Raw genomic sequence first — 14,484 nt, forward strand, 5'->3', positions numbered from 1 at the left:
TACCAAACAGGAAGTCGGACACAGAAAAGACGAGAGAATCCGGCCAATTTTCAAAATAAAATAAATTTAAAAAATAAAAGCCTGTTTAATTATGATGTTGCTTGTCCGTCTATAAATATTTGTTCAGTTTTTTCGACCTCCATCCTGAAATACTCGACATGGCGACCACTGTCCAGGCGTAGTTCGGATACAAGGTGATGAAAAACACCATGATCCTTCCTTTTTTGATTGATTATATGTATATATATAAAACAATACATAGTATATATATATATATATATATATATACTATGTATTGTTTTTCGGCACTACCTTGTTCTCTATAGCTGGGATCAATAAAGTTCTTATCTTAGCCATCTGAGAAGATCAAATACATTGTTTTTGGTGCCTAACTGTTTCCCAAGTATATTAGTGCGTGTGTGAATGAATAAACGAGAGGCATTAACGTAAATTTCTTTGTAGAAAGGCGCTTTTTGAAATTAAGTCCATTTACTTGTATTAGTTTACAGCGCAGCCTTGCCACATCCAATATGGCGGCGACGGTGACGTATCGCAGCAGCGGGCAAACCCACTCGATGTGGCGTCTACGTATATATGTCTATGGGGCAGGAAGTCAAACAAAGTAACAACAACAGCATCCGGTCAATTTTCAGAATAAAACAAATTTCAAAATAAAACACCCCGTTTGACAAATGCGATGCATATATGTGTGTGTGTTTATATACATATTAGTCAGTGGTATCTAAACAGAGTGCGAGAGAGATGAACACACACACACACACACACACACACACACACACACACACACAAGAAAGAGAGAGAGAGTGGGCTGGCTATAGGGGGTGGGGGTTGGGGCACAGACACGCAAACAGAGAGAGATACCCATGATGGAAAAACAGCCCCAAATGTGACGGAGACAACAGCTGGGAGCAGAAGCGCTTGTCGACCGGCGTGGAGCAATGCGCGTCTGATGTGAACGGGCTTGCACGAGAATTTCGGTGCGCTGCACTTCGTTGGCAGTGTGGCCCTGAGAGCAGGCGACCGCAGCGGGGAGCAGTGACAAAAAGCTGCGGTGAAGTTGGACAGTTTCCCAACAGTTTCCAGCAGCCTTCGGTCCGTACAGGAAGTCACAGACACACACAGTTTCTTCTTCGTGTGTGTTTCTTCCTCGTGTGTTTTTTTTCTTCCTGTGTGTTTCTTCTTCATGTGTAGGCTAACCAACGAAAGTTCCTGTTAAACGTTTTAAAGTCCGAACTATCGACAAAAAAGCTTTCACACTTCACACACTCGGTCCACCTATTTTGGTCGGACCAAATTTCGGGTCTTTGGTCCGGACCATGGTCCGGGGGAGCTTTCACACCTGTAAATTTGGTCAGGATCAAATGGAAAAGTCCTAAAGTCCGGACCAAACGAGGTAGGTGTGAAAGCACCCTGAGAGCACCCAGGGGAAAGTTCTGGGTATATGGGTACATTTTTTGTTTCAGAACTGACAGCACGACAATAGATTTAAGCTTATTTGGATATAAAAAAGAAAACAAACATTCTTTGGGTCTACAAAATCAGGCTCAAATCTTAAGAACATCACCAGTTTGAGACTTATTTCCCTAGTTTCGGGCTTTTAAAGAGAGAGTAGCTCATGTTCACAAATATTGTTTGAACTTTCCTAGGCCATGGAAATAACGTATTGGTATTCTTGATTTAGGTGGTGTTCTGATTTAATGGTATGTATAATGGGCGGGTCACAAAATCAGGATCCCATTCATTCCCAGTCTATGGAGCAGCTGCAGACTTTGTACCCTATGACATCACAAGTTTGAGACTTACTTCTCTGGTTTCTGACATGGAGAGAGAGTAGCTCATGTTCACAAATATTGATTGAACTTTTCTAGGCCATGGAAATAACATATTGGAATTTTTCATTTAGCTGGTGTTCCCCTTTAATTTTTTCTCCCCACGTTGCTTTACACAAAAATCCTTGAAAAAAAAAAGGTTGAGAGAGGAAGGTATCACATTGAAACATGGAGGACCAGATTTTATGTTTTATTATTACTTCAGACTGCAGATTTTTGCTTTTAATTCTGAGCAAAGAGCTTTATTGATTGCTGCTCAGCCATGGGACTTGATTATACACATATTATATCTACATTACATCACAGGACAAATCATGTGGCTTATTATTAGACACTACTGTAGGGTAACACCTTGAAACAACACAATGTTGATTGTAATTTAAACCCGCTATGCCATAACCATTATCTCTCTAGCGTCAACAATTTAAGATTGAATATATGCTGAAATGAGCTGATATGATGGACTCATTGGAGATGTTCAGTAGGTGCCAGTGTGGAGCCAGTACACCTCAGCTGGCAGCCCCAAATTTAGCAACAGAAATGGCAGCAACATCGAAAAGACAGTGAGACTCAGTAATTGGAGAGACAGGTGTCATTGTGAAAGGCATGCCAACCACTGTAACTTGACCCCAATCACTCGCACTATCCCCACTTTTTTTAAGCACCTTCTCCTTTGCCGTGCTGCGTGGCTCATTATCTCCCTCACCTCTCGTTGTCCCTCTTTTCACTTGGGAAATGGGATCCAGGTGGAGATTTTTTTTATTTTTTTTTATTTTATTTTTACCTCCACCATGGGGGATTGTTTGTTGGTTTGTTTGTCTTTTTGTCAGCAGGATTACAGAAAAACTATTGGCTCAATTTTTATGAAACTTGGTGGAAGAGTGAAGTATGGGCCAAGGAAGAACCCATTAAATTCTGGGGCTGATCCGAACCATGGGCGAATATAATTGTTTTTCAAATTCATTAGCACTGCAAGATAGGGCATTTGGCAGAGGTTTATTTTGTCTTTATTTAGTTTATCAATTACTCCCTCCACACCATGATATCGGGGCTCATTATGTGTATTTTTTCTCCATGGAACAGAAAGAGAAAAGGTGCACTTTAGTTATATTTTTATATGATACATCCTATGTATCATTTATGTATATGATACATAGGATGAAAACTTGTTATCAAATGTGCATTTGAACCCTTTTCCCTAATTTGTAATGTTAGTGTTTTCAAGGTTAACATCTTTTGACATTTTAAGTTACTGTAGTTAAGTAACTTAGACTCTGTTCCGCAACTTACCGGAATCTTTCCCTACATGCTATCTTCACTATATATACGTACTTATTGCATGAGTATCTGTTACTGTAAACTACAGTGAACAGCAGGAAGCAAACACTTCTGGATGCATGTGCACGTGAAACTGGGGATGGGGAAATCAGTTAAAAAAAAGTGGGTGTTTACAAAAAATAATATTTTCATGAAGAAAAAAAAATATGGATCCTAACAACTATAAAATCTAATAAGGAGTCTCACAATACTAGCAAAAAAAGTGTTAAATAATCTGAGTTGCATTTCCAACCACTTATGGTATCACTGACAAGTTTTTATTTCAATGCACATGAGAAGCAAATTCTTTTGACATTGGTGCCATATGACCAAAGAAAACAGAGGAAAAGGGCTGTGGCATTTGCTTTTGCTCAAAACGTTATAAAACCTACCAGAATGCACTGTGCCGTACTGGACCAGTTAATTCCCTTGTTGGTGGGTGAGCTTGTCTGTTTTGGCAAAGAAAATAATATGGCATTGTGCTTGTAACAAACAATCTTGTTTTGCAGTTAAATAGTAAGCTAAAATGTGTTTCTGAAAACATTTGAGGTGAGAAATAGGCAATGTAGTGACAGAATCTTGGTTCATATTTAATCAGTACTGCCTATTTATACTGTTTGATCTCAGCCTTTTATTGGTTTCAAAACATCTTGCCAAAGAACTGCAGTTGAAAATTAGCCAGCTGGCTAACACTGGCACATTTACAGAAATGTTGATTAGTGTGGGTTGTCCTTATGAATAAATAAAGAAAAGTAAAGTAAATTTTAGGCAAGAAATAGGCAATACTGTGTCAAAGATTTTCAGTTTGATCCGAGTTTGGTTTGAGTTTGACGGGGTGGGTCCTCTCTCAATCCGCCTTGTACTCTTTGTTTCCAGGGTGGCAGGCAAAAATGTGGAAGTACAATATGTAGTTTGAGCAATAATCGGAAAGCCAATGAAGATTGGCTGGATGATGAGTTTCATATCATCCGGCTAGCATGATTAGCAGGGAGATCTGGGTGTCCACAGTTTATTTGCACATACTACCCACAATGTTATGATACAGAGCTGGTTGAAAAAGTGTCCCTTTAATGAAGTTTGTTGGAAATATGATGACGGCAGTGAATTATTCACTTTTAAATTGCATGGTTATTAGAGAGACATAGTAGTTTTTTACTTGGAGGTGCATACCACAGTTGTGATAATTAATAATTGATCATAGAGATAATGCCCAATAAAGTCCACATCTTAATACTGTATTCTATTGACTGGCTGAGAAGGATTCTGTATACTGAGGTTGAGATTTTTACTGTTGCCTTATTTTTTGTGCAGGAATATCAATTGCTTTTTCTCTGACAACCGTTCCCTCCCTTGCCCTCCTCCTCTCTGTCAGGTTTCAGACAGCGGAGGAGAGAGGTGCTGTGGGAGTCCGGCAGTCCTCCGGAGAGCTGCCCTCATCTGGTGGAGTCCATCCCCTGTGAGGATCCCGCCTGCTACCTGTGGCAGGTCAAACAAGAAGAAAGATGCATTCCCACTAAAAGCTCCTGTGGTCCCGGAACTGCAGCACAGAATGTGACCTGTGTCAGTGCCGAAGGTACAGTCCTCGAATGGGTCGCATCAGAATTAAAATCCTCACTCACACTGTGTTTTTTTAGTTTTTCCAGGTAGTTCAATTTGACCTTCTCCCAGCTACTAAAGCTTACTTATAGAAATGTCTGACATTTTGGGAAATATGCTCATTTGTGTGGGACTTAGCCGCATCTAGTGGTAAGGTTGCAAAACTCAAAACTCCTGCCAAGGAGAACTACCGTGGCCAATGCGAAAAGACTGGTAGATGGCCATACCTAGAGCCAGTGTTTAATTTAGGTTACTGTATGCAGATTCCAAGGACCCGGTCCTTATATAGATATAAACGTCTCATTGTAAGGTAACAAAAACAATTTTAGTTTTCTAGGGATGTACCGATTCATCAGTCGCACATTGCTATCGATTTTCGCCTTGGTAACCGCAATTGGCCTATTAGCAAATAAGATGGCATTCACTGCTGGCAGCTGATGTTTTTCTATTGTGTCACATCAATTTTGCGGAAGCTAAAAAGCAGGGCTTGAGACTAACAGCATCTCCTCATCCCAGTGACAATAGAAATCATGTTTGGGATGAACAGAGATCTTTTCGGGATGCTGTTGTAATGACAGAATTCAGTAAACTCATGTGTCAGGAGATGATGCCACATTGTGAACAACAAATCTGTGGTGGTGTCAACAGGAGAAGGGCTAGTTGACAGGGCAGCTGTGGCTCAGGTGGTAGAGTGGGTCGTCCACTAATCGGAAGATCTGCACTTGGAGCCCCAGCTCCTCCAGTCTGCATGTTGAAGTATACATGGGCAAGATACTGAACCCTAAATTGCTTCCGATGGCTGTTCTGTCGGTGTGTTAGTGCTTTTAAGCTGAGTGGCATGGGGCACCTTGTTTGGTAGCCTCGGCAACTGCTGTATGAATGTGTGTTTAAATGGGTAGATGTGACATGTATAGGGTCAAAGCACTTTGAGAGGTTAGAAGACAAGAAAGGTGCTATTCAATACAGATCCATTTACCATTAAACGTTAGCTGTTCACAGCTGGTGGCCATAACTAATAGTTTACAGAGGGTGCTTGAGATACATTATAATGTGTTCAAGCTCTCTTAGGTTAAAATGATAATTAAGGGAAGATAAATAACATTCTCATGATATGTTCAAATATAATCTTGTAAAATGTAGTTTTGGTGAGAAATCTGAATAAACACAGTTGACGGAGAAAGTTGTTGATGTCTTCACAGCACCATATAATAGATATTAGAGAAGGAATAATGATATTATATAAAGTAAAAAGGCTTTAAAGCAGTTTTTTTTTCATGTGAAAGACGGTTATTTCAAAAGGTTGTTCCATAATTATGTAAGACTGAATACATGCTCACTCAAAGGATGTAAAATGAACGGCGATTTATTCACTTCCCTGGCACAAAAGGGGGAATAAATAACAAAAAACAAATAGATCACAAAAAACATTGGTATCCATATCAGCTATTGGCAAAGCTGTTATTTTAAACATAGGTATCGGCCCAGAATTTCACGATCGGTGTGTCCCTGTTATTTTCGGGTGATTATAAACTAATGAAAAAAGTATTACATACCATTTTCTGCCAGTAGATGCCCCTACACTCTACACACTGGACCTTTTAAAACTATTTCTTTAACAATTTAGGAATGTTAGAACATGAAAGAGTGAAGAAATGAATTTGCTGTACAACTCTCAGTCACAGCCTGTGTGATCAGTAGTCAAATTATTAAACAGAAAAATTAAACACAAGTAAATTAATCTTTATAACCCATTGATCTGATTTAAATGACAGCTATGCTTTTTTGCCATTGCTCTGTATTAGTATGAGCTCATGTGTTTTTAATAACTTTAAAGGTGCTAACCATAGACCGCAACACTAATTAAACTATATCTACAAGCAGCAGTAAAATTCATCAAGGCCATTGTGAAGCCATCAGTGCTGTGGTCCGGACATGTAATGTTATCAGTAGCAATGCGATGCATGAACCATCAGGTATAATGTGATCCATTGTGCTCAGCCATATCCTCACGTTGGGTGAGAGGAACATCAGCGTTAACGAAGCATGCATTATTCATGAGGGTCCATCACCGAGTTTATGGGCACAGAAAACATTGGCCTGATTAAAAGTCAGAATCACAGCTTCCTACCAGGCATTAATTGCTCATCTCCATAGATTATAAACCTAATTGCACCCTTTTTTGCCTGTGTTTTATTATTCTGTCACAATGCATCATGTGTATGTTTATCAGGAAGGCAGTGGAGGGTCCAAATGTATTAGCCAACAGGAGAGTCTAATGAGTTTTGACAGGACAACTAAGAATGCGAGCTTTGGCGGGTTTGAGGCAAAAGGCTTATGAAATTATCTGCAGCAGATTTATTGTTCGAGAATGTTGACAAGTTGTTCACTGTTGCTTCTTTAATTGGCTTATCGGACCTGCCATTGCAGCACAGTGAGTTATTTTCACACACACATAGCAGTGTCAGCGCCAAGTTGTTCAGTGATGCAAAATCCTGTAAGAAGCTTGATTTTTCATACAGTAGCTATGTATAGCAGCAATGTAGGTGAGGACTACAAGGATCACGATGCAAGACAGTATGACTCACTGTCTAACAGCTAATACTGCATGCATGAGAAGCAGTGAATGACATGGCAGGGTAATTATTTTCAATTTAGGTAGTTGCTGTTATTGCAGTGAATGGCAGATTTTGAGTGGAACTGATTTAAAAATTATCAAAATGTCGTTACATATTGTCTCTTCACATTCATGATGTTTACAAAATGTCTTGCTATTCATATCCTGCCTAGCCATTAGGTTTTATGGACAGGGGGCCAAATTTTCCAAATTGGGCCGCTCAAACTTTTTCCCCTTACCAAAATTTAGCCTAAATTTGGAGGGTTATTTTGCCCCTATGCAACAAGGTAGCATAACATGGTTGGTATCAGGGTCCAAAACCAGGCTGGCTGGTAAGTGAAATTTTTTACCAGCCAGGCAGATATTTTACCAGCCAACCAAATAATAATAATTTAAAGGAAAAAAAGTCAAGTCACTTAATGCTGCCGGTGGATGGGACTGGGAAGTGGCGGCGGCAGCGGCAGCGGCAGCGGCGGCAGCGGCAGCGGCAGCGGCGGCGGCGGCGGCGGGAGCAGCAGCAACATTAACCTCCGTCTCTTGGTCGTCGGTCAGTAAAATCTCAGCCTCAGCAGGTTCATTTGCTTTAGTTTGTTGTTTTTTTTGCGGGAGAGACAAAATCTACCCGTAATTGGCGAGTGGCGAGTGTTAGTTTTGGACCCTGGTTGGTATCATGGATGCCATAGATTGTCTGGGTTCATATGATATCAGTTTCTTCACTGTAGCTTTAAAAGCCACCGATTGTGGGTTTTATTTGCTCTTTTGCCAAGCTCCTCATCTTGCAACATTCAGCTTCATACACGTTCAAATGCTGTGTCATGTAGATGAGAACTGCTCATATTGACAAAACATTTGAGTGTGACTTCTACCACTGCCAATACCAACATTCCCAGTTAGAGAAAGAGGAAAAGTAAGAGCAAGGCGGCATTTGTCTGTGGTGCCTAAATCACTAAATCCTCCCCTGAAAAACGCACCCAAGAAGGGCTACTCAGGGTCAGAAACACTAATCAAAAACACTTAACGAAGGCATTAATTTCCAAATTGGCTTTTTGGTCGCTTGCTTTGACATAACCCACCCCCCACCCTGTGTTTGCATGCTCTGGACTCTGTGTACCAGGGTGCTTTGAGATTTATTACCAACTGTAAGCCACCAACTCATCACTGTGTCTTGTATGCTCAGGTTGGCTGGCTCTCTTTACAGTAGACTTTTTCATTGGCACTCTCTTGTTTACAAAGCTGTTCTTGGCCTACTCCCAGCATACTTATGTGTGTACATTAAGCAAAAAATTGAAAATGGCTCTGCTCTCCGTTCTCAGAGCATGTTTTTATAGTCTGTACCGAGGGTATGTACAGAGTTTGGTAAGCGAGCATTTCTATATGCAGCTCCTTATACTGTATGTGGAATCCTCTGCAGTTGCACTTTTTGGTTCCTCTCGGCCGTTTCAAAGCCCTCTTGCAGGATTTTTGTGCACAGTCTTCTATATGCCAGTGTCATGGTGTATCTTAGCTGGTCTTTGTATTCATGTATAGTTGCCCTTTGTTACGGTTGACTTCTTGTATACATTAGCATATTTTTTGGCTTTTCTTTAGTATGTGTACTTTGTGTTTTATATTGCTTGTTATAAAGCTATACATTTGTATTCTGTATTTTTGTTCTATGTTGTCTATAACTTATATTGCTGCCTGTCTTGGCCAGGACACTCTTGAAAAAGACAATTTTAATCTCAAGAGGTTTTTCTTGTTACATAAAGGTTAAATAAAATAACCACCGCAGTTATAAAGAAAATCATGGATTGAATTAGCAGAGGTATTTTTCAAGCGTCAATGTTACTCGTGTTATAAGTTAGTATGGCAAACGTACACACTTTGAGCTGCAGTGGCAGAGGTCCTGTTCCTGTAGGCTACCCGCTTGTGCTTGTTGACTCCAGGGAAGTGAAGAAGAGTTTGACTGTAACATTAGTATATCCAGCATCCAGCAGCAAAAATGAACTCAGTCCACAGAGCCTTGAGGTCCCGCCCCGGCTGCTGCCCTAAGCCCTGTTCACTTTTCCATTTATTCAGAGTTTATTCATATTGAATGATCGCTTGTCCAAACTGCACCAAATTCAACATTGCACGTCCCTAGGTCCCCAGCAGTACACCCACTAAGTGTGAAGTACAGTAGATTAGATGACCAGTTCTCGGGATGTGCGAAGGACACACAGACAGACATTTCTCACTTTATAGTTCGGTACATGATGAAGCATTTTCATTGGTTTTAGATTTTTGTTATGAACAGATCTGATAAAATATGACTTTAATGAGAAGAAGTCTCTAGCAGGCTGGCAGTCATCATGTCATAGCTTTGACTGTGCTAATGGTGTCAGTTTATTTTATTTAAATGAAATATACCATCTACATGCTCATTACGCCTCATAAAACCCACACCAAGTGTTTCTCTAAAGCCCAGCATTGCTGTGTCTTTTTTTAATGAATTGAATGGTGGACAGATGGAAAAAATAGATGATTAGATGGACAGAATGAGTTCTGTTGCCATGATTATTATTTTTCTCAGTGACCCCCTTTGATCCATGGTCAAGTTTTTCTCCAGACAGAATATGCTTTTAGTTACTTTTCAGTTATGCTTGCCATATAAATTTCGTAGACCTTGGAGAAAGCAGATGCTAATTGCCAGTCTGTCTGCACATTCCGACTCAACACATTCAAGCTGTCCTTCTCAGCTGTTACACAAGTACAGATGATGGACACTTTGTCTTCGCAATACTGAAATGTTGGAAGAAGGCAGGCATGCTTCTCTCCTGGGAAAAAGTTCAAGGTTTTGCCAGTCACAAAAGACTCTGAGCTCATTGTATTTCAGTTCTTTTGAGGTCAGCTGCAACAACTTTTACCCTCAGAGGACTCCCAATATCAAACACAAAACAACTCTTATGAAGAACACATAAATGTATGTATGTATACTGTACACAGTTGAGATAAGATATCACAATGAATTACCTGCACCGTGATCTGGCCTCTTTCCACTCCTCCCTTATCTCTTGTCCCTCAGGGTGAATGAGCATTATAGATATCCAAATAAAGAACATAAAAGCAAATAAGTCTTACTCGCTGTGAATGCCACTTCACATTATTACTGGCACACTCTCGATATTCTTCACAGATTCATACCACACCGACCAGAAGGCCAGCTCCACTCGCTCAACTAAGGTCTTTGTGGGTGAATTGTTAAAGATAAGTAGAAGTAGTAGTAGAAATGTTCATTTATGCAAACAGCACAATGTCTCCCTCAATCCCTTTAAAGGATCATTTGCTTCATATCATCTCAGAGATTACCTTTGTCACACAAAATTTAGGAAAATATTACATAAGATTTAAACAAAGAATCTTCAGTGGAGTATCTATCTATCTATCTATCTATCTATCTATCTATCTATCTATCATACAGTAGTAAACTGTATATTTTGAAACAAGTACTGACTGCTATGAACCAACACTCATACCAGATACTTTTTACTACAGCATCAATCAGAGTACATTAAATCCAGGCCTGGAGGTGGATTGCTAATGATGTTATCTGCAGCATCTCTGGGTTCCTGTGGTGTGGTTTCTGTAAAGCGTTTCCAATAATATTTTACAGTATTTCACAGTTCTGTGGAGAGAGCAATGGGAGTCGGAGCTGCTGTGGCAGGGCTGTTTAGACTGACTGTGGAGAGTATAGTACCTGCATACACAGCCACTGTTGGTTTGGTTTCAATCATTTTCACTTTTGAGCGCTGGAAACATTTGACAAGGTGAGACAGGCGGAGAGGAGCGGGAGAAGGGAGAGGTATGAGTGACAAACCTGCAGAGATGAAAGGATTGTTTACAGAAATCTGATTTGTTTGTCATTAAGTAAGTATCTCTGATAATTGTGGATGGACATATATGTCAGTAGCAGCAGCCTTCTAATCATGCAAATAAAATAGGTAGCCTACCTGTCTTTGCCTTAAAAGTTGGTTTGATTTGAGTTCTTTGGGATCATCAAAGGTCTTTGCGCTGAAGTTCAGAGCTGTTTATGGATGAGACGTGAAAGGTTTCTGGGAGGAAAAAAACAGCCCCATCTAGAAGTCCAGCTCATCTTGACCTACACTGTCTCATTGTTTGACATAAGACATTTTCAATTGGAAGGAACTCCCTAAGTAAGTCAGCCCGTCAGTGTCTATTGCCCTGGTCTAGTTTCAGTGTCCCCATTTTAAGCACAAGCTTTGTCTCTCATTCACTTAACCCCCAGGATCCCCCTCATAAGAACATTCATACAGCATTTTCAGCTTTGTATCTTAAAGGTACAGTTCACCCCAAATTCAAAAATACATATTTTCCCCTCTTGTAGTGCTGTTTATCAATCTACATTGTTTTGGTGTGAGTTGCTCAAAGTACATGCGATTTGTGGGTGTTGTTCGGTAGAAAGAAAATAGTTCCTACATAAAACTGCTCACAGCAAGGTCTGTAGATTATCTTTAGTAACCAGGCCATGATTTCTTGAAAGAGACATTGCTGTTGAGTTTTTGAAATGTATTTTTTTTTTGGCCCTTTGAGCACCACAAGCTGAGTGCCATCTAGTTCCATTATATTGGAGAGAAGGCAGACATCTCTACAGCCGATATCCCCAACACTCGGCAAGTCACACCAAAACATAACTGTCCCTTTAACCTGTGGAGTTACCTCATTGTATTGAATGGCTGAATCTTAAGTTGATTTCAAGTTAAAATTAAAAACTCATCTGGGTTGTTCTATTGTACACTATTAATTTTATTGTGCTTACTGTCTGATGTTTACAGTCTTTTTAATTTCTGTTTAGTTGAATTTAAGTTTTATGAAATTGCTCTAAAATGAAAACATATCTTCAGCATCATGTAATGGAATCAGCTTTGTCTCAGCTGCTGTGTAATGTGTCCTCACCAGAACATTTCACAATGTGTTTGTTCTAAATGGTGAATTCTTCTAATACTGTCGGTAAAAGAATTTGGTTTTAACAGACACCTCCCTGTCATTCACCCCTTACAGTACATACAAATAAATACCCAACTCCATTCATTGATTGCTGAGAGCCAATGCTTGTGGAAAGGTCAGCTATTGCCAGGCTTTCTTGGCTGACAACCTTGTTCGCCATTAGGAGTTGCTCCAGAAGGACCGTGCTTTTATGTCCTGAACATAAGAATTGCTGACATTTTTAAAATGGTTCAGTTTATTGTCAGTGTATTGAGTCACTTGGAGCATGGGTTTACAAATGCTCCCAGCGTGCAGCTGTGTTGGATGAAGATTTAACAAGAAAGAAAAACTAATTTAAAGCCATGAAGATAATTGTCGTTGATGTTAACATATATTTACACCCAAGTGGAAAAAAAGGGAAAGTGGGTGTTTGAACTGGCAGGTACCATTTAAGATCTTGAACTTCAATGAAGTGACAACGACCCATGAGATACAGGGTGTTTTCTCCACTTTACTTACTCTTTGATTGAGTAAGCGTTTGGTTTCCAATTTCTTAGCATAAAACTACTCTGCATTTCAGACCTAAGAAACTCGTGAAGTTGTCTAAAGAAAATCTATGCCTGCGGAGAGTAAGAGACAGCACTTTCCCCAGGAAAGTTTATCTGATGGGGATTTAAATTATTATCTATGGCTGCTCAAGCAATCAGCAAACATCCTCTATCACCTAGAGGCCAGCTTTTATTGCTTAGCAAATGCATGAGGTAATTCTTAAAACTACTCAGGTATAGATGAAATGGTATAGACTGGCTCGGGGGTGTTTTAAGGACATTTGGGGCTCAGCCGTGAGGACAATCCAGAGGGCTCTATCCCTGGAAAAATAACCTTGTTACTTTGCTTGTGAAAGTGTATCAATCTGATGCATCACACAGTCTGAACATACTTTTGATTTTGTTATGTTTAGCATTCTCTTCACCTGTTTTCTGCCACCTGCCACTCCATTTCAGGTTGTGTAGATAGGAGACATAGTCCTCACAGAGTACAGAGTACAGTGCTCATCACTACGTCAGAAGCTGCCTGTAGTTAATACAAATTACCACACATGCATTCATGCACTGACGCCTTTATAATCAGTGCACTGTGATTTATAGAAAGCATACCGTATTACTGCTAGTTTTTAAGCATTCACTGAGGTGTCAGTTTGATTAATGTAGCACTGCTGTGATCTCTCCTGTATAGATGTAACATGTTGGTCTTTTACCTGTTAGTGCATGATGTGCAAGAGTGCTGATTGGCTGACAACTCAAGCATTGTGTTAATATGTGATTTAGCAGTTGTTGTTTTTTTTTTTTAGCACATACTCATACCATAAGCACCATACCATTTCAGTTAATGAGATTGTTTGACTGTTTAATACGTTCAAGACCATGAGTAATTGCTTTTTTTTTATAGTCAAGCCCCTTGAATCTCTCCTTTAAAAACATATATATTTTCATTATTGCTTGTTCAATTTCAATTGCATCCTGATTCTTACTGTTTTACAACAGTCAGATTTAGAATAATTTTTATTCACTTTGGACCGAAAATTGTGGCAAGGAGTACGAACATGGAACAGGACAGCAAGAAAACAACCGGAATAGCTCATTAGTGCAACTGAGTCATTTAAAGAGAGGCAAAACATTACTCAAAAAAGCACCTCGTTTACATATTGTCCTTGGGTTATCCGTCTGTAATGATAGTGTAAGTTTAAACACAGACAGGTGGTTTACAAAGTATTTTGGCAGATATATCTTAATATTCTCTACACTGTGTTTTTACATTCAAGCAAAATGTGATATTCATCCACCGGGACAGTTGTCATTACATAAATTACAAAACCTTTTAGTCTTTTCCAAATCCTTTTCTGTCTTCCCATTATTTTAGGAATTCTGCTATTAGAAAATAGGCTGGGCAACCCTCCTATTTTCACAAAGTAGATGCTTCTCAAATTTAAAGTCCTCTTTAAATTCACAATACAAGTCACATGATGAAGCTTGTTGTGCCGCTTCTGTAGGAACTGACCTTTTAACCACTGTTTTACTAGCTTCGGCTTTTAGATGTCATCATACCTCTGATCCAGCCAAAGGTATGAAAAGCCACATTCATCTA

General features: G+C 39.6%; 1 protein-coding gene across 1 annotated transcript in view; it reads left to right on the forward strand.

The window, feature by feature from the left end:
* The window catches only part of thsd7ba (thrombospondin, type I, domain containing 7Ba), a 243,726-nt gene that overhangs the window by 134,638 nt on the left and 94,604 nt on the right, over positions 1-14,484 (forward strand). The window contains exon 8 of the mRNA XM_050049373.1: positions 4,540-4,740. Within this exon, the coding sequence (XP_049905330.1) occupies positions 4,540-4,740 (201 nt within the window). The remainder of the gene's footprint in view (positions 1-4,539; positions 4,741-14,484) is intronic.

Source organism: Epinephelus moara, chromosome 7 (assembly GCF_006386435.1).
Source record: "Epinephelus moara isolate mb chromosome 7, YSFRI_EMoa_1.0, whole genome shotgun sequence".
Lineage (NCBI taxonomy): Eukaryota > Metazoa > Chordata > Actinopteri > Perciformes > Serranidae > Epinephelus > Epinephelus moara.